The 18,121-nt window shown below is 45.0% G+C and overlaps 4 protein-coding genes across 10 annotated transcripts in view; 2 read left to right on the forward strand and 2 right to left on the reverse strand.

Moving 5' to 3' along the window:
* Positions 1–597: 597 nt before the first annotated feature.
* cpb2 (carboxypeptidase B2 (plasma)) lies at positions 598–4,070 on the reverse strand. The gene is made up of 11 exons (XM_071464186.1): positions 3,921–4,070; positions 3,534–3,609; positions 3,318–3,442; positions 3,110–3,218; positions 2,917–3,018; positions 2,694–2,798; positions 2,478–2,588; positions 2,268–2,373; positions 1,730–1,932; positions 1,329–1,413; positions 598–1,251 (listed from the first exon to the last, which is right to left on the reverse strand). The coding sequence occupies exons 1-11, from the start codon at positions 3,998–4,000 to the stop codon at positions 1,037–1,039; spliced, it is 1,317 nt and encodes a 438-aa protein (XP_071320287.1). The 5' UTR covers positions 4,001–4,070; the 3' UTR covers positions 598–1,036.
* A 92-nt stretch (positions 4,071–4,162) lies between these two features.
* On the forward strand, positions 4,163–7,840 carry alg11 (ALG11 alpha-1,2-mannosyltransferase). The gene is made up of 5 exons (XM_071464185.1): positions 4,163–4,449; positions 4,992–5,213; positions 5,467–5,838; positions 6,134–6,699; positions 6,799–7,840. The coding sequence occupies exons 1-5, from the start codon at positions 4,403–4,405 to the stop codon at positions 7,080–7,082; spliced, it is 1,491 nt and encodes a 496-aa protein (XP_071320286.1). The 5' UTR covers positions 4,163–4,402; the 3' UTR covers positions 7,083–7,840.
* Positions 7,841–9,178: 1,338 nt separating this feature from the next.
* Positions 9,179–11,062, forward strand: spp2 (secreted phosphoprotein 2). Of its 2 annotated transcripts, none has more exons than XM_071464191.1 (6): positions 9,179–9,339; positions 9,423–9,550; positions 9,641–9,763; positions 10,294–10,401; positions 10,643–10,691; positions 10,833–11,062. In XM_071464191.1, the coding sequence occupies exons 1-6, from the start codon at positions 9,255–9,257 to the stop codon at positions 10,835–10,837; spliced, it is 498 nt and encodes a 165-aa protein (XP_071320292.1). In that variant the 5' UTR covers positions 9,179–9,254; the 3' UTR covers positions 10,838–11,062. The 2 variants fall into 2 exon arrangements, with proteins under 2 accessions (XP_071320292.1, XP_071320291.1); XM_071464190.1 differs by having other exon boundaries at positions 10,868–11,062.
* Positions 11,063–11,406: 344 nt separating this feature from the next.
* The window catches only part of raph1b (Ras association (RalGDS/AF-6) and pleckstrin homology domains 1b), a 38,594-nt gene continuing 31,879 nt past the window's right edge, over positions 11,407–18,121 (reverse strand). For 5 of the 6 annotated variants that reach the window (XM_071464168.1, XM_071464173.1, XM_071464172.1 and 2 more), the window contains 6 exons: positions 17,893–18,036; positions 17,250–17,360; positions 16,712–16,810; positions 16,487–16,607; positions 16,134–16,270; positions 11,407–16,044 (listed from right to left, as the gene is read on the reverse strand). In XM_071464168.1, coding sequence (XP_071320269.1) covers positions 13,471–16,044; positions 16,134–16,270; positions 16,487–16,607; positions 16,712–16,810; positions 17,250–17,360; positions 17,893–18,036 — 3,186 coding nt within the window. In that variant the 3' untranslated portion in view covers positions 11,407–13,470. The remainder of the gene's footprint in view (positions 16,045–16,133; positions 16,271–16,486; positions 16,608–16,711; positions 16,811–17,249; positions 17,361–17,892; positions 18,037–18,121) is intronic. The other variant, XM_071464169.1, reaches the window with a different exon arrangement.

Below are 18,121 nucleotides of genomic sequence, written 5' to 3' on the forward strand. Positions count from 1 at the left end.
TTTCTCTTGTTAGGTTTTTTTCTGTTGTCTCTTTCAAAACTTGTATTAATATGATTATCAATATTGATAATGGTAATTAATAACAACATTGATCAGTATACAGTGTAGCACAGCTGCCTCTAGGATTTATTTTGACAGTCGTAAATTAAAATATATATATATATATATTATACTGTATACAATTTACACACCTGTGCATAATGTGTTGTAGTTGCTCATCTATACATTTAATGTAATGATAGTTGCTTAAGTGACTATTGGAAGACAGTGAAAACTCAGGTTTGTAATTTAATGCATTTATTTATTTTATTTTTAGGGTAATTGCAGAGTTTCTGTACAATATTGCATACAATATTTCACATTGGTATTGACCGGTACACATTATAATAACGATTGTTGTGACAATTAATATTGTTGTGAAACATAAGAAATCCACTCTCCAAAGTAGATCCCATCGGAATATGAGCATGGGTGGATACAATTGGGTGATGCCACTTCCTGGAAACTCCTACAAAATAAAATTCCGCAAGTAGCCAGAATCCAGTTTGTGTTTGTACATGGGGGTAAAGAAAACATTTACACAGCATTTTTTTAAAATTTTGTTTTCTTTCTTTTTTACCCAGGTATGGCACGCCAATGCAAAATGCACTAAGTTTGTAATAGAAAACAGAAGAAAGATACTGGCACTTTATCTGTAACTTCACTGTTTATTTCTTCCCTTTTTTGTCCACAGTTTCTTCTTGATCAATAAATGCAGCTAATTCTCTGCACCACTTATATCCATATGTTTATGGTATATGCAAACACTCAAAATAATCTTATTCATAATATATATTAGAGGAATGCTACAAAAAAAATCTCCTTATAGCAAAAAAAATATCATGAATGACATTCAGAATATTCCTCACATTATGTATTGTGATTGCTGCTCTTACAGGCTAGCTGATCTTTTAGGGATACTACAAAAATGTAGACTTCATTCATAAAAATGGTTTAACATATTGACCTTTCAACCTTTTATGGCAGGCGTAACTGCTTAGGAAGTTGGAAGAGAACCTGTCGTAGCTTGTGTTTTCTCTATAACCTTGAGAGCAATGGTCTTAACAGCAGTTAGACCTTCATTGCAGGCCCTGGAAATGTGTGACGGTGGAAGGAGGAAGCCATAATGCCCGCGGTCCTGGAGCTCAAATGTGAAGGAGTATTTGATGCCAAGGTTGTACGCCCAGTCATCAGAACCACCGGGAGCCAGGTCTGGAGGAAAGACGATGCCAATCATGTACTTTGAGACTAACTGATCCACACACACTTGAAAAATAAGCCTCACTTACATATTGTCTTTGCCCCAGCACCGTATTTATAGGTGTTCCTATAATATCTTCTGATTTTCTGGGCAGCTTCTTGGGCCATCTCAAGCTTGTAAAAACACAAAAAAGCACTTTTAATTGTTCATTGTCTATGTACCAGTGAAACAAATGCCTTCTTTGACATGATATGCTTCAATACCCCACAGTATAAAGTCCACAAAGACTGGTTACTTAGATAGGAAAGCATTTACATGAATAGTTCTGGACTTCATGATCCCTCATGTGAGGCTTTCTGTGTTCAATAAACTCCATTCAGAAGAAACCAGGAAACATGTGAGCTATGACTGTAAAACACTCCCACTTGTCCCAAAACTCATATTACTAATGGATAAATTGAATATTATTGATCAGTCCAAACCACTCACCAGGTCGCTGTGGTTCTCTGCTTCCTCCAAGGTGCAGGAGTATGGGAAGAGCAGCATCTGAGAGTAGGAGTGGATGCTGAAGTAGAGCTGAACTGAGTCCTTGTGACTACGCAGGAAGTTGGCAACGGCCTGGGTCTCCCGCTCCGACTCAGGGTACGCACCACAGTAGATCTCAGTGCAGGGTTCATGAGAGGCTCCCTCCGCTGGGACGAACATTAACACTTAACACTTTACCTCGTGCATTGTACTCTTATATGTGATTAAATAATAAACCATACAATAAGCTGAGTTCCATGTGTCTAGGTGTGTCAGGATATTCCTATATCTAATTTACTTTCTGTTGTAGTCACAAGTAGCTTTTTTTAAGTTAGGAAATGCCAAACAAAGGAAACTACAAATTAGTGCCCACATAATGAAAAAAAATAAGATCATAAAGACATGAGAACTTAAAGATATAATTTTGAAGGTGAAGAGTCTTGAATTTCTGCATTAAATGCTTTATGTTGGGGGATGTCTGCAATATGAGAGACAGACTTACTGCACCAATTGGCATCAAAGTTTCTGTTGAGGTCGACTCCGATGCAATTGCTGCTGCTGCTCCTGCTGCTCCTGCTGATGGAGCGGTTCTTCCTCCACATCCTTTTCTGAAAAAAAAAAAAAAAAAGTCAGGGACAAAGCATGACTCCGGTTGAAATTCCAACTGCTCAAGCACTTAGCAATATATCACATCTGTTTCATGTGTTCTTACTGTTGTCCATGTGTACTTGTATCCGTCAGGGTTCATAACAGGCAGGACGTAGACATCCATGTTGTCCAGTATGTTGGTAATATCTTGGTTTTGATTGTAAAATGACAAAGACTGTGAGAGAAAGTGATTTTAGTGGAACTGATCTGATAGAAAACGAACAAAAAATGCTACTCAATGACATTTCCAAACCCAAACGACTAGATCAAATGTACTCACATGTTGTACAAACCATAAGCAGAAAGCAGGAGAAATCCACTCCCTGGCGTGGATCCCACAGTCGATCCATACTGCTTTCTTATTTGGTCTGTTATTTAGAGACAACTGAAGAGGAGAGGTCAAACGTTGATCTGAGGTGTGTGTCGGACCTAATTTAAAGTGTTAGTGTAAAAACAATCATCTTTACCATCATTATAGTTTATTTGCTGTTGGGTGTCTGTACCTTTAGAACATACAGTGGTCGCTTTTCATATGAGGAGCCAATGAGAATGGCTTTGACCGTGCTGGGGTTGTCCTGTGTGGTCCTGTTTATCCAATCATAGATCTACAATGGAGGCAGTGGTTTGGATGTAAGTTGTACAGTACATCAATACATTTCAGTGCAATTTGTTGATAAGTAAAGATGAAAAGCACACATCCTCCAGACTGTGATATCTCTCGTAGAAAGTTGAGCTGCTTCGCGGGTCTGTGGAGTCGTTTTTCATCTGCATTTCAATCAACTCATTGGCGTTGGCCAGTAAAACCCTATAATAGTCACAGAAACCAGCAACAAAAACCTGTGAACAGATTCCACAGCTGACATGACACTGAATCCTTGGCGAGCGAGTCATTTCAGAGACATACTCATGAGTTATGGCGTGTTTCTGTAGCAGATCCTGGACGGTCTCTGAGCTGTTTGCAGGAACAAACAGGTGGACTTGTGTCTCTTCTTTGATGTACTGATGTGAAACAGGCTGCCATAAGGCCGTCTGTGAGGAAAAGATACAGTATAGTGATTCACAGTGGAGAAGAAACTCAGAGGGAATCAATCAGTGGTTAAAAAAGAACATTTTTTTTTACCTCATATTGGGTGGACACATTCTTCAAGATGTCCACTTGTTCCTGTGTTTTTGGGGTGATTGATAGAACTTGGTCGCTGGGTAAAAAGACAACAAGGCGTCAGTTAAATAGAGTCCCTTCCCGTAGACCGTAAACAAATATATCACAACGCCTGTTTTCTTTACAGCACCAGAATTCAACAGTGAGGTGTTCACTTTTCCCAAATGTTGCTGAAATTGTGTCAGCTTTAAAAAAAGTCATCACATTTGTGGATGAACCACAACATACATGGTATAAGGATGTGTGTTTGCATAAGTGTGTCACAGCTCTTTTTTCTTTGGAAACACTGTTAATTTCCTTGAAGAAGACACAAACAAACAAAAAAAACAAAACACAAAATCAACTTACCGTGTTTCTGTGCCGTGTCCTTTTTCCAGATTCACTAAAATACACAAAACCAAAAGAGTCTTCATGATGTCAGGGTTCATACCAGAAATGACAGGGGTTTGTTCAAAGCGTAGGGGCAGGGAGACACTATCGATTACCACAGTGTTTATTTAGAAGTTAAACTTTACTTTTTTTTGAAAGACGAGGGCATAGATCAGCCAACATGGCTGAGAGGAAGCAGCTTAGCAAACTGCTGCATGCTTTATTTTCAACACCCTCCATTTAAACTATTTGTATGACCTATAAACATCTGAATAAATGCAGCCCGACCTTCACAGCTGGGCTCTGGAAGCTGGGAAAAAAAAAAAAAAAAAAAAAGGCGCTGCGGTTCAGCCTCCTCGCCGCTGGGTGGCGCCACATAAATGCAAACAACAGCGGGAAAACCGCCGAAGAAGAAAGAGACAAGTTGAAAGGTTATGTGTTGTTAAATTTCTGTTGTCAAGATGTCGGGCCACGATCAGCTGGTCCACTGTTTGTGTGAATTAACAAGGTAAAGCCCGTTTTACTATTCAACCTCAGTATTTAAACGAAGGGAAACAGATGTAGATGGTTAATTTTGAAAGCTAATGAGTTAGCTTGTTTCATTTTCATTTTCTCCATTAACAAGACCAAAAAATGCTAAACATTTAGCTAAAGCCGAGTTTTCCTCCCAAAATAGGAAGCACCACGGAATACAGCTTGTAATATTAATAGATTTAAGTTTATTATGAGTTTAGTCCATACATTATGTACACATCTATGTCACCACAGCATCCTTATAACGCTACTACAGCTTAGTTACACCCAAACCACAGTCATTTACCTTTAGAGTGTTTGAGTAGTCACTTAAATCTGACTCTGGATCAGCCTTCTGCAAAGTCTCAGAAAAGCCACACAAGTGCACATTTATGAAAAAACATCCTTTTTTTTCTTAAGCTTCCTCTTCATTTAACATCTTTAGTTTTCTTCATCCTGTAAAACACCATATAAATGAAGTTTGTTTGCTCATGTGTTGTCACCCATAACTCATCGAGTTGTATTTCTGTGCTTCAGGTTGCTGTGGAAGTTGCTGCTGCCCCTGGTCTTCCTGTGTGTGCTGCTGATCGCTGTCCTGGTCCTGCTGGTGCTGGCGGTGCGTCTCTGGCTGCAGAGCAACAGGAACGCTCGGAGGGCGAGGGACGGCCGTCCCACGGTGGCCTTCTTCCACCCCTACTGTAATGCTGGTGGTGGGGGGGAGAGGGTGCTCTGGTGTGCCATCAGGGCACTGCAGAACAGGTGAACAGCTGCACTTGTGTACTTACTAGTTATTGATTTTGAATCTTCCAAAATGTTATTATTTATTAACATTTTTTAATAGATGATGACAGCTGTGTGTGTTGCCAAATATAAAGAGTGAACTAGCAGAATCAGAACTGGGTGCAGGGGGAAAATTAGTTACCAGGACGGTTAAAATAATGTGTATGGGTTATACATCAAAACGCCTTCTGCTTATGTGAAATCTTGCTTTATTTAACCCACATCTACACAGGTACGCAGACATCAACTTTGTGGTGTACACAGGGGACCTGGGTGTGACGGGGCAGCACATTCTGGAGGGAGCGCGCCGTCGTTTCAACATCGTGCTCCCCCGGCCGGTTCACTTTGTGTTCCTGAGGCACCGGCTGCTTGTGGAGCCCGGCTTGTTTCCTCACTTCACCCTGCTGGGACAGAGTGTGGGCTCCATTTTTCTGGGATGGGAGGCGCTGACGGAGTTCGTCCCGGACATTTACATTGACTCCATGGGCTACGCCTTCACTCTGCCCCTGTTCCGTTACTTTGGAGGGTGTAGCGTGGGGAGTTACGTTCACTATCCCACCATCAGCACTGACATGCTGTCTGTAGTGAGAGAGAGGAACCCCAGGTAAATCAGCACGTCTTTACCAAAGCAAACTGTGTCATAATAGCTGTGTTGTAAAGCACATACAGGCTTTTATTTTAATACAATTATGTGCTATTTTGTTTAATCACAAGCATTAATCAAAATACTACACAATGTTACATTCTCTTATATGCATACAATCAAAGGGGCATTAAAAAAAAGACCTTTATTGTCCTCTACTGGTGACAAGAAGTAACTGCAGCCGCTCCTGCACAGGCCTGTCCTTCTCCCTTTGAATTACATAAACTATTAATGTTATAAACTGTTTATGTCCTAGGTTCAACAACCCAGACTACGTCTCCAACAGTCTGTTCCTAAGTGCCTTCAAGGTGGTCTACTACTGCCTGTTCGCCCTGCTCTACGGCATGGCCGGCTCCTGCAGCGACCTCATCATGGTCAACTCCTCCTGGACCCTCGACCATATCCTGTCGCTGTGGCGCGCTCCAAACCGCACCAGTGTGGTCTACCCGCCCTGCGACGTCAGTGCCTTCCTGGACATCCCGCTGGAAGATGACGGGGACAGGAAGTGCCACTCCATCGTTTCCATCGGGCAGTTCAGGCCCGAGAAGGATCACCGGCTGCAGATCAGAGCTTTCAAGAAGGTGTTGGACAGGGGGAGGGCGGGCGCTGGGGGCAGGGAGGCGCTGAAGCTGGTTCTGATCGGTGGATGCAGGAACCAGGAGGATGAGGATAGGGTGCTCATGCTGAGGGGGCTGTGCCAGGAGCTGGGTGTCGGTGACAAGGTGGAGTTTAAACTGAACGTACCCTTTGAGGAGCTGAAGAGAGAGATGGGGGAAGCCACCGTCGGACTGCACACAATGTGGAACGAACACTTTGGAATAGGTAACTTCTCTAACGGAGGTTATGTCTGTGTTTTCTTTTAAGATAACAAAAAGTGAATCTTCATTCTTTTTTTTCTTTTTTTTTTTTTATCCCATCTAGGTGTTGTGGAGTGTATGGCAGCAGGGAAGGTCATTCTGGCCCACAAGTCTGGTGGCCCCAAGCTGGACATCGTGGTTCCTTTCGAGGGGGGCCAGACAGGCTTCCTGGCTGATGACGAGGACAGTTACGCCGAAGCGATAGAGAGGATCCTGGCTCTGCCGTCCGCCACCCGGCTACAGCTCCGACGCAACGCCCGTCAGTCGGTGGCTCGCTTCTCAGATCAGGAGTTTGAAGCATGCTTCCTCGCCGCTATGGAGCCTCTGATGGGAACACTGGAACGATGAGAAGAGGGCTCCTTTCTCGATGTGTCTGTATTTGTATAGTTTACTTTGATGCACCGAGGGCTGCATTTACACTGTAGGAGCGTTGACAAAATCCGATCAGAACCGACGCAGAGATGACTCACATGCTCACACAGAGGGTTGTTTGAAGTGGCCAGAACACACGCTGAGATTGTGAACACAGTTGTTGGCTGAGCAATCAAAGCACAGAGTGTCAGGATTTGTCCTGAAAACAGAAAAGAGGCAGCATGAATCAGATTCAGAAAAATGGAAAGCTCACAAACTCCCAAAAAATATATTATTACCACAAACATGCTTTTTTTTCCTTTTAACAAACTGAAATCAAGGATATAAATCATTCAAATTAAAGCCCTGTATCAAATAAATGTATTTTTAAGATGAATACAAATGATCCAGCTATAGCCTGTGGTTCTATTAGAGTTGCATTTGTAAATACTACATTATCCTGTGACCTGGCGGTTATTCTTCTCGGTGTATTTTTTTTTTTTAATTTTTTTTTTTTTACAGGAGATGTTCCTTTGTCAGCAGTTACACTTTTGTTAAAGAGATTACAAAGAGAGTATATTATTTAATATGGTGAAAAAAATGGGGAACAAATGAGTCTCTTAGACAGTCAAATAGGGTTCTGAAAAATATAATAGGAAAAAATTGTTTACAAGAGCTATAAATCTCTACATTCCTAAAATGTGAAGTATTTTTGATATTGATGATGAATGTAATAAAGATATGATGGGAGTAAATGGTTGTTGTGTTCACGTAACTGTTTAAATCCCTCACTGTGCTTGTAAATAAACTGTAATCTGGAGTAGAGGATAAAAAGTTACACCCAAGAACTTTTTGTATTCTGCTCCATTTGATTTGGCAGATGATTCAAACTGACCTGATGTTGACACGAGCTGTGGCAGAGAGAGGTCACTGATCTGTCCACAGGAGGGAGACCAAAACCAGATCAGCAGATCTGGGACAAAGAACAGAACAGCTTCATGGAAAAACATTTCTCCCATTCTTGTTACTTCATGTACGGCTGGTTGTTCTGAGCGTTGGTGGCTGCAGTGGCCTCCAACAAGCCGGGTAAGGTCATTATGTCCTCATTTTAAACAGAGATGGTAGAGGGGGCTTCACTCTTAGAGCTGATATTAAGATACTTATGGTTTCACTCAGTAATATATACAGTAAACTGTATTTTCAGTTTGTCTGGACACTTTGTCTAAATTGTAGTTGTAAATTACAGATAATTTACTGTACACTCCACCTACATAAACTGTAAACTACTTTAACTCTGTTAGAAAAAAAGAGTGCTTTTTATTTATCTTATGAGGTATATTACTGTACTGATATACAGCCTTTTATACTGATATAATCCTTTTATTAAATATGGAGCCCCTCCTATGCCCTAAAAGTGTAAAATTTTATTTTATTTTTTAAATTTTTTTGGACACATTTCATTTTTTGATTTACATCTGTGCTGCCTGTGTGCACGTTAAACTCATTAAACCATTATTTTTTAATGGGCTAACGTGCTTTTAAGAAGCTACTGACTGGACTGAATTGAACCGATCAATAAAAGTCACATATCAAAGCCCCTGTAAACTTCATAAACCACAGTCAGAGATTAAGATCTTTAAGTTCTGTTTATTGGTTTAGTTTTTTTTTTAGTTGAAATCTCTGCGTCACCGGGACTGTGCGGGTTGGTTTGAACGGATGTGTGTTTAACAGCAAACAAAAACAACCCACCAACTTTCATCAGACCCTGATTCAGTCTGGATCTGTGCAGGGGAGTACATGACATCATCAGCCTGTCTTGTGAAATAACCCAAGCTGCAAACGGCGTGTTCATGAAGGAGGGGATTTTAAAGAATCTGATAAGAGAAAGTTTTCAGAGCCTTCGACATCTGCATCAGACAAGTTTTGAGAGTTTATCAAACAGGATCTGAATGAGAATCTGATTTCTTATCATAGTCATGTAATTTGGCTCATTGCCCTGGGATCAATAGTGCTGAGCAAAGGTTAAGTAAGAGATATCATGTGAAGGAAGTGGAACAGACATTATTTGGAGGGAGCTTTTTTTTTTTTTTTTTTTTAAGGGGTTATTGGGGGCGAGAGGCGGAGCGAAGAGGTTTTAGGACAAAAGTTGAGCTATTTAGAGGGAGGTCAATGAAGCACTGCAACACTTTGGTGCTAGTCAAGATGAAGTCCTACATCCCTCTCTTGGCCCTGCTGCAGCTTCTGGGATGCTCAGGTGAGTGGCCTTCCTGCACCGATCATTTTTAAAAGGAGATGCAGTGACTACAGTGACCGTTTGTCCCGTCCGTGTTCCTGCAGGCGCCCCAGTGTACAACTCAGAGCTGGAGTCTATGTCAAACAGGGGCCTGGAAGCAGCTCTGACAGAGGTCAACTCTGTGTATGCCGTCAACTATCTTTACCGGGTGACCCGAGGCTCTGTGAAAAGGGTGAGTCTGCACAACTGCCTGTTGGTCTGTTCAAAGTGTTTAATTTAGTTGTGTAGTTTATGGGATCCTGACAAATATCACGTGTGCCAGGTTGTTCCTTTGGGCCTGAACACCGTTGACATGCTGATGACATTCAGCATTAAAGAGACAGAGTGTGCCAAGACTTCCAGGAGCGACCCGCAGACGTGTGCCTTCAGACCCGGCTTCTTTGTGGTGAGACATTCAACCGCATCTGGGGTCAAAAGACCTGAATGAATGCCATGTGTCTGCAATTGCAAGAGAATATGACATGGAGCAAAAAGCAGAGAAAAAGAAGTGCTCACCTGAAGTGGCATTAATACCTGAAGTTATACCAGTTCCCAACCTGGGGCTCTGGATCCTGATCAGACATTCCTTTGTTTTAAAGGTTCACTAAACAACTGGCTTCAAACCACTGAAGTAAAACATATAAAAGCACTTGTATAGTCCTTTACTGCTCTGCACCAAACTACCAATTATCAGTAGAAAGCTGGTATGAAGTGTTGGATGTTAAATGTTTCACTCTACCACAGTGAAGGCCTAACGTCTCTCAGGTAGGACACATGTGGACAGACTGATCGTTTACATTGGTATAAATGTACCGGGACAGAATTTGTTGATCAAATCTGTTCTGCCATGACGCAGTGGGACAGTGACTCCTGATCACTTAATGAGATATTCGCATTAAACAGAACATTAAAAACACCACCCTCCTCTCGTTCCAGCCCTCCCTCTCCTGCTCCAGTCGGGTGAGAATGACCGCCACCTCAACCCAGGTAGTGTCTCTCACATGTGGCCGTGATGACAGCTCCAGCTCAGAGTCCAGTGAGGAGGTGAGGATACGGGGAGGAAGCCCAAAAGAGGAGGGAGAAGGGGGCGGGGGAATGCATTTGTGTCTTTATCATTTTTTCCTCCATTTTTCCCCAAGCTCATTTTCCATTTTTCCATATTTGATAGCTTTTCTTATTTGTTTACGAAGGTTAAGATTTCCAATCAATTAAGGCATCAATATAATAGATGTCTGAACTAAATACAGGAGAACATGTGAATAAAGTTTTGCCTTTGACTCCACAGATATTCTCAAGAGGGAGACACCAATTCAATATCCCATCTGTGAACAGAGGTCAGTATTAACTGGTGTTTTTAACTTGTGATTTCTCAACAGCTTCAGACTAAACTGGGACTTAAAGACATAAAGATTATGATACTGGTTTTTCAAATATTCATTGAGCTGACCTTCAGTATTTCTGTATGTATTCACCAGTGTAACTGACCAGAGAACCGGTATCTTTTCAACAGTCCCGGCTCCTTCTGCACCATCTCCGCCTCCACCCGCCCAGTCTGCTCGCTCCCTCCACAGCCAGACAGTGGAGGTGAAGCCCAGGGGAGACACTTTCAGCAACTTCCTGGTGTAAAGGCTCGACTCACTCTGGAAACATTTTGGTGCTGATCAGAGAACAAACTTGAATTATTAAAAATGGAATTTGCATATAATCCTTTGTTTCCTTTTTTTTCCTCCCCTGATATTTATTAAGTTAGATTACAAGTGATTAATGAACTGCATAAGAAAAACATCTTTATAATTCAATAAATTAATCAATAAATCCCCATAATTTAACTTTTTCTATTTGGTTACAAGAGGCTCCAAAATGTGTGCTAAAAAAATTAAGTGTAGGGCAGAATAAAACCACTAGAGGGAGTGTGAGATCCATTTCAACCCTCTGCACCTGAACTGTGATGATGACGGTGCTCATGTAAATTACTGGTATAAATCCTCCCAGCTCCACCTTATCAGATCAGATCACTAGAACAAATGAGGACTCTGAGACACGTTGACGTCTGGTTTCAACATTTATATTGGTGATTTGCAGTTTATATGCAAGAGGACACGTTTACCTTATCTGCAAACATTTTTCTTCATTTCATTTGGCCCCACGTGTTCACATCAGCACGTCAATAACTTACATACTGTACTGTAGCAAACTGTCCTCTTACGGATGATGATATTCAGTTATAGGAAATGGTACACTGCCTTCAAGTGGCAATCACACGGGCTTGTGGCTGGAGTAGGACAAAAGAGTAGCATGTTCGCCAACCATCATCTCCTCTGAGCTGGATCATGTAAAAACCAATTCCACAGCACACATTTCCACACGAAAGCCAACTTCAAACCGGTTTAAATGGTGTGAAACTTTGATGATGTGTCATCCCGGCAAACGCGAGGACATGTTGAGAGTTGAGTTCCTTGAAGGACCGGCGCTAGCACCCTTAAAATGAAGGCATTGCTGCTAGACATGAAAACCCTTTTCGTGATCCACTCTCTAGATACAAAAATCAAGAGATCACCTTAGTCCCTGTGCACTAAGGGCTGAAGCAGTCATGGCACCATGAAGAAACAAGATACGATAGACACACAAAGTTGAAAGCAACATTCAGTCTAATGCCACTTGGATCATTTGTTATTGACTACGTGATTTAATGCTCTGTACATTAACTTGACACATGTATCTTTTTCCAAACGGGGGGGGGGGGGGGGGGACCTTGTGTGGACAAGATGAGCACACTTCACACGGCTGAATCCAAACTGTACTTCCTACTTCCTGGATTGTGATGCCATGTGATTTAAGAAGGCGGTGGGGACCCACAGTAACGGAGTAGCAGCTGCAACTGTACAGATACAAACTGAAGGATAAGGTCCAAAAAAAAAAAAAAATCAAGCCAACGCACAGGGAACTCACACTGTCCACGAAGATACACCACCACAGGCCTCCATCTCCATTTTACACAAGTCCATTATAAGTTTGCATTAAATTAAAAGTATAGTTTCTCTCCGGTTGCACAGTCCAGACTCTGCCGAGCCTTTGGAAGAAATCTCCTTTTCTGCTTTGACCTCTGTGCAAGACTTTGGGAATAAGGCTTCCTTCTGATTTGCATTTGCCAAGTGGTGAAACAGTCTAGAAATGTTTGAGACAAAACATTTTAAAGTTCGAGCTGTTGCCGTTGAGCGTTTGTGTTCTACTGAATCGTCACCTCCATGTGTGTGAGTCCATATACATTCCATTGTGCCCTATTGTTTGGATCCTCTCTAGACTTTGTTGACCAGCTATTAAAAGACAGACTTGTAAAAAAAATCCTTCCATTTTTCGATCATTAAATAATTTCATATAAAAGCAAACCGCTCCACAAAGGCCTTTCCTAATGCTTCACTACTTCGCCACCATATAATCATGCATACATGCATGCACGCGATGCATGTATGCATATAGTCTCAGTCTCTCTCTCTCTCTCTCTCTCTCTCTCTCACACATGCACTCACACCAGAACAGCTTCATGTTTTACAGCTCGTTGTAACATGAGGTCCATGCAGTATCAAAGCAGAAAGATCCTGATGAGTTTTTGTTTCCTCTTTTTTTCTTTTTTTTTGTCGTCTCCAGTACGTGGCACAAACTTATGGCGAAGAAGCGGATACATGGTTTGGCTCAGACCTGGATCCAGTAATATTTGCACAATTCTTATTAGTGTTTATTTAAATCTGCTTGGTGTGCCAGACGGGTGGGGTTTACCATAGCGGGCAAGAGAATATGTTCCAGAGAGTTTAGAGAATTGCAGAAAGTTAAGAGCATCTTACTTTTCTGAAACCTCAAACTTACCTGCTCCAGTCTTAATTGTCCCAGTATTGTAAACCCCACTGATCCAGAGCGGCAAGCATGTTCAAAAAATGCAATAATTAGCAAACACTAATTGATCACGGTCTGGTTTGGGTTTTAGTATATACACAGTCATCTATTTATCATTGTGATCCCAAGAGGAGAGAAGGAATCCGGGAATTTGCTCCCAGTTCACGTCCATAAACTCTTTCATTGTCTATTCATCCATCTTCATCGCGTCCCCCATCTCCAAGTTCAACACTCTCCAGTAAGTTTGGTGGCGTCCCCCCGTTTGGGTGGTGCAGGTGGGGGTCCTCGTCGTAGCGTTGCATAGCCTGAGATGTTTCCGGACATGTAGCCACCGTTTCCTCCGTTGCTTTGCTTTCCTTGGTCCAGGAGCAGCTCCGGGGGCGGCGGAGGCAGCGCCATGTCATCCATGGTCCCCGCAGGGTCCAGCTTCCCAGAGAGGCCCGCGGAGTTGAGAGAACCCTGTCGACCCACCGACTTTCGCTTCAGTGTCCGGTTGAGATCCTCCAGGAAATTGGGCTGGCCTGAGCTGCCCTTTGGGGAGGTGGGTGGAGGTGGCGAGAGCGGAGGGGGCTCCGGGGTGGTGTTACTACGTCGTGCTAGTGTAGGTGGAGGAGTCTTTTTCAGTGAGCTCTTTCCCCATGTTGAGTTGCTGACAAGGGAGACAGGTGGTGGAGGAGGGGGAGCCTGGGGCTGGGGGTTGACCACGGCTACCCTTGGAGGTCCTCCACTATGGGCGTCACCTCCAGGAGGCGGAGGAGGGGGGAAGAGCTCTGAGGCTGGGGGAGGAGGTGGGAAGTAGGAGCACTCAGGTGGTGGGGAGGGGAAGTCTCCACCGGACTGCTTCGCCTGGCTCACTTTGGACTGGAGCGCCAAGGGCAGGTTGGCCAGGTTGAGCTTGCCTGGTTTGGGGGGAGCAGGGGGTCCAGCTGAGTGGTCCTTGGAGGGGGAGCCAGTAGAGGAGGAGGCGGGACATGACGAGGAAGGAGAGGTGTTGCCCTGCGGAGCAAACTTGCTGAGTAAGTTCCTCCTGGATTCCTCATAAGAGGCGGAGGCGTTGGCCTTGATGCTGGAGTTCCTCTGGGGGGTGGGAGGAGGTTTCTTGCCTCCCAAATTGAAGGAGCCAGAGGGCGATCTCCTCAGGGGGGAGCCCAGGTTTCCAGGAGGAAGGGGAGGAGGAGGTGGAGTCGGGCCTGTGACAGGTGCTGGGGGAGGTGGCGGAGGAGGAGGTGGAGCAGGTGGAGCAGGTGGAGCAGGGAAGCCAGCGTTGCTATCTGGAGGGGGAGGAGGGAACTCTGGAGACTGTAGCTGCTGGCCACCCCCAGGCTGCCATTTTGGTTTGGTCTTGACCGCAGGTGGGGAGAGGGGGGCTTTGGGGCTCTCTATGTGATTGGCTACTTGGGATGAAGCTCCTGGAAACTGACTTGCTAGCTGTTTCACCAGAGACATGGTGGGAGGGGCTCCGGTGGAAGTGGGTGGTTTCGACAGGCTGTGCTGCTTGGGCAGAGTCGGAGGGGGGTGGCTGGAGGTGTGGCCTGCTTGGAGGCTGAACTGCTTCTTGAGGGGTGCAGGTGGAGGTGGGGGTGGTGGTGGTGGTGGGGTCGGGCCCCCTAAGGCAGCAGGGGGTGGGGCAGGGGGGAACGGTGCGACAGGTGACACGGGCTTGGGGGCAGTATGAGGGACGAAGCCTGGGGTGAAGGTTTTGGGTGGTGCTGGTGGTGGCGCAGGAGGGGGTGGAAACTGGGCCGGCACTGGGAACTGCTGGGGAGGAGGAGGAGGTGGTGGCGGGGGTGGAGGTGGAGGAGGTGGGGGTGGTGGGGCAGGAGCAGGCGGTGGGGAATCCTCAAGGTCTCCATTTGGAGGCAGGAGGTCCCGTGGCGGGCTGGGAAACCTCTCCTTCAGGGCCTGCTTCAGCCCGTTGGGGTAAACGGGCTGGCTCATGGGAGCTGGTGCAGGCGGGGGTGGAGGGGGAGGAGGCGGAGGAGGAAATGCTACTCCGTTGGTCTGTGGTGCAAGCAGAGCAGGTGGAGGTGCTGGGGGCGGAGGAATGAAGGGAGCCAGGGTGGCAGGGCTGGGAGGGCCCAGCTTCAACACAGCCATGGCTGACCCAGGGGTCGGCATGGACGGTGGAGGGGGAGGAGGAGGCGGAGGGGGAGGTGGGACATTAGTCCTTGCCGCAATGTGATTCACATTGGGTTTGACGGGCGCGGGCGGTGTCGGACCTGGGGGTAGGACCTGCTGAGCTGTGGCGTGGAGGTGACTGGGCAGCTTGTGGTGATTGGCGGCCTGGAAGGGCTTTTGGTTCTGCAGCCTGGTGATGGTGCTGTACTTGTACATGGTGGGAGCCGGGAAGTGGTGCGACACCATTTGAACCGGGGGTGGAGGAGGGGGAGGAGGCGGTGGAGGAGGAGGAGGTGGGGGTGGGGGAGCCGGCTGCTGCTGCTGCTGCTGCTGCTGTGGGGGCATGTGGTTGTAGCTGCTGATGGTCTGTGGCGGCGGTGGCTGCTGCTGCTGCGGAGACTGTGGCGGCTGCTGAGGGCGCTGAGGCGACTGGGGCGGGGGCTGCGGGGCCTGTTGAGGAGACTGAGGCTGGGGAGGCAGGTGCTGGTGTTGTGGCTGGGTCGGTGTCTGGGGTTGCACCGGTGGGTGCTGAGGCTGCGGTGGGTGCTGCTGTTGGGGCTGAGGCTGAGGCTGAGGAGGTGGTGTCAGGGCTGGATGGTCCACTGAATGCTGGCTGTGATGCCGGTGACTGTGGGAGGCGTGCGGCAGGGTGGCCCCTCTGGATGCCTCCATTCTCATCTGCTAGAAACACACTGTGTGTTAGCTCAGTGAAGTGATGAGAAATTTTCTTAAACCCATGCAACAAAAAAGTCTTTGACAGGAAGCTGTACCTTGGAGTTTTCCTCGATCTGGGTGCCTCTCTTCCAGGCCTCAGAGAAGATGGAGCTCACCACACTCTGGGACCGGCCATGAGAGGAGCCTGTGTCCACACCACTGTCTGAATGGCCTGAATGATTAGACTGGGACTCTGGAAGCAAACACAAATGACAGTAAGCCTTTCTGAAAGAGGTATATTCTTAATATAGTGAAAGTATGATGCATGAAAAGTATGAAAAGGATCAGGGATAAGGTTAAAACAAAAATATTAAGAAGGTTATCCATCAACTACAGCCATCAAAACGTTAAAAATGTCAAAAATGACGTTCCGAAATCTATTAAAATGGTGATTAAACGATGAACTAACCGGGTATGCTGGCAGAGCTGGAGCCTGATCGGATGCTGGAGGTAGAGAGAGAGGACCAATCATAGGCCGCCTCTGTCCTCTTCATGGCTTCCTGGTAGTTCACATATAGCTGCTTTCCATACTACACACAAACACACACAGAGACAAGGCAAAATAACACAATGAGGTAACATTAATTAAGATAGCGGTGCTAGAGAACAATTATTCTTTTTTGTTTCGACCTACCTTGGCGATTCGAATCCCATTCACCCATTGGTGCAGGGTCCTGACATCATCGCAGCACAGATACTTGATGTACTGTGACTTCTTCTGGATTTGTGGATGCTGCAAAAAGAATTAAATATGCATTTGAATATCCTCAACTGCTCCCAGTGTCCAGTGGAAAACAACATCTTTTTCATAATGAAAAGATTATATGTGATAATTAATGACACAAAACACTTGATCCACTTCCTACTCATCAAATATCAATAATAATACAATTAAACTAATCGATTTGACTTGATTGGAAGCTATTGGAGGTGGTATTTTCTAGATGCATGTCACTGTCTATGTTTATCTGCCGTTATTTTTTATTTATATTTTTATTATTATGGCAAACAACAAATTTCTTCATCACCATTTTCCATCACTGTATGAAAACCTGCACCATCCACTAAGACTCTGCACAGTATTCTGCATGGTTCCTTATTAAATACGTTATTGTACAGATGATAAGAGATCTTTACGTTAATATGGTCACAACACACTAATCTCGGCTCACCTTCAGGGCCAGGCAGTAGTCAGTCGGAGCCTTGTATTTGCTGCGGTAGTCCTGGCCGTAATACACGTTAACATGGTCCAGCTGCAGGAAACACACAAGATCTCTGGACGCCTGCAGGGAGGGAGACACAGGAGGCAAGAGGATGTGTTGATACACTGGTTGATCACAAAAGGACCTATGTCACACTGTAGTCCAAGATTTGTGTGCATGTTTTTTCAGATCCAACTTTAATGTGCAAATCTTTATTCAATGCTGGAAAAATGATTTATTGTGGGACTCAGTCTACATTTTAGCTCAGACAAGATTGCAGGATTTACACACAGCAACACAATGATAAACAGTATTGGCCTCCAGTAATGCAGCCACTGAAAGTCGATGTGGTGTCTTTGAAGACTGTGCAAAAAGTGTTACAGTCTCAAAATGACTCCAGGGGATGATGATGCTAAAAATAGAGCACATGTGTACAGTAAATCTTCGGTTTCAGTTGCGCTCAAAGTGATCAGGGCAAAAACAGGAAATACCACAGAGCAGACTGAGTGAAACGGGTTCTCATAACCCCAACCCACATCTCTGTTTTCCATCTTCCTTCTGTCTGAGCAGCACGGCCGCGTGCCTGCAGTGTATGATCTCAAGTCTCACTGACCTTGGCTTTGCCCTTTGGGACGTAGTAGATCCCTGAAGCCCTGAGGAGGAAGTAACGCTTCTTCCACGACTTCTTCCCATCCTCCTTCAGCCACAGGATACCTTCGATCTCCGGCACAGACACCGAGCCGCCACAGAAACACTCCTGAAGAAGGACACGCACACGAAAATGAAAGTTTAGCTCATGATTAATCCTCCTGTTCAGTAGAAATGGAGAAAGCCTGTCGGTT

This window comes from Trachinotus anak, unplaced genomic scaffold (genome assembly GCF_046630095.1).
Source record: "Trachinotus anak isolate AG129_WGS33_773 ecotype Australia unplaced genomic scaffold, CSIRO_AGI_Tana_v1 ptg000026l, whole genome shotgun sequence".
NCBI lineage: Eukaryota > Metazoa > Chordata > Actinopteri > Carangiformes > Carangidae > Trachinotus > Trachinotus anak.

Bases quoted from the DNA above. Each gene is read 5' to 3' on its own strand.
- cpb2 (XM_071464186.1), bottom strand. From the start codon at position 4,000: ATGAACCCTGACATCATGAAGACTCTTTTGGTTTTGTGTATTTTAGTG. The intron at 1,933-2,267 runs GTAAGTCTGTCT...TGTTCGTCCCAG, and splicing joins CTTTGATGCCAATTGGTGCA to CGGAGGGAGCCTCTCATGAA. The intron at 1,252-1,328 runs GTAAGTGAGGCT...TCTTTCCTCCAG, and splicing joins TGCTGGGGCAAAGACAATAT to ACCTGGCTCCCGGTGGTTCT.
- alg11 (XM_071464185.1), top strand. From the start codon at position 4,403: ATGTCGGGCCACGATCAGCTGGTCCACTGTTTGTGTGAATTAACAAG. The intron at 5,214-5,466 runs GTGAACAGCTGC...ACATCTACACAG, and splicing joins ATCAGGGCACTGCAGAACAG to GTACGCAGACATCAACTTTG. The intron at 5,839-6,133 runs GTAAATCAGCAC...TTTATGTCCTAG, and splicing joins GTGAGAGAGAGGAACCCCAG to GTTCAACAACCCAGACTACG.
- spp2 (XM_071464190.1), top strand. From the start codon at position 9,255: ATGAAGCACTGCAACACTTTGGTGCTAGTCAAGATGAAGTCCTACATC. The intron at 9,551-9,640 runs GTGAGTCTGCAC...CACGTGTGCCAG, and splicing joins CCCGAGGCTCTGTGAAAAGG to GTTGTTCCTTTGGGCCTGAA. The intron at 10,402-10,642 runs GTGAGGATACGG...TTGACTCCACAG, and splicing joins GCTCAGAGTCCAGTGAGGAG to ATATTCTCAAGAGGGAGACA.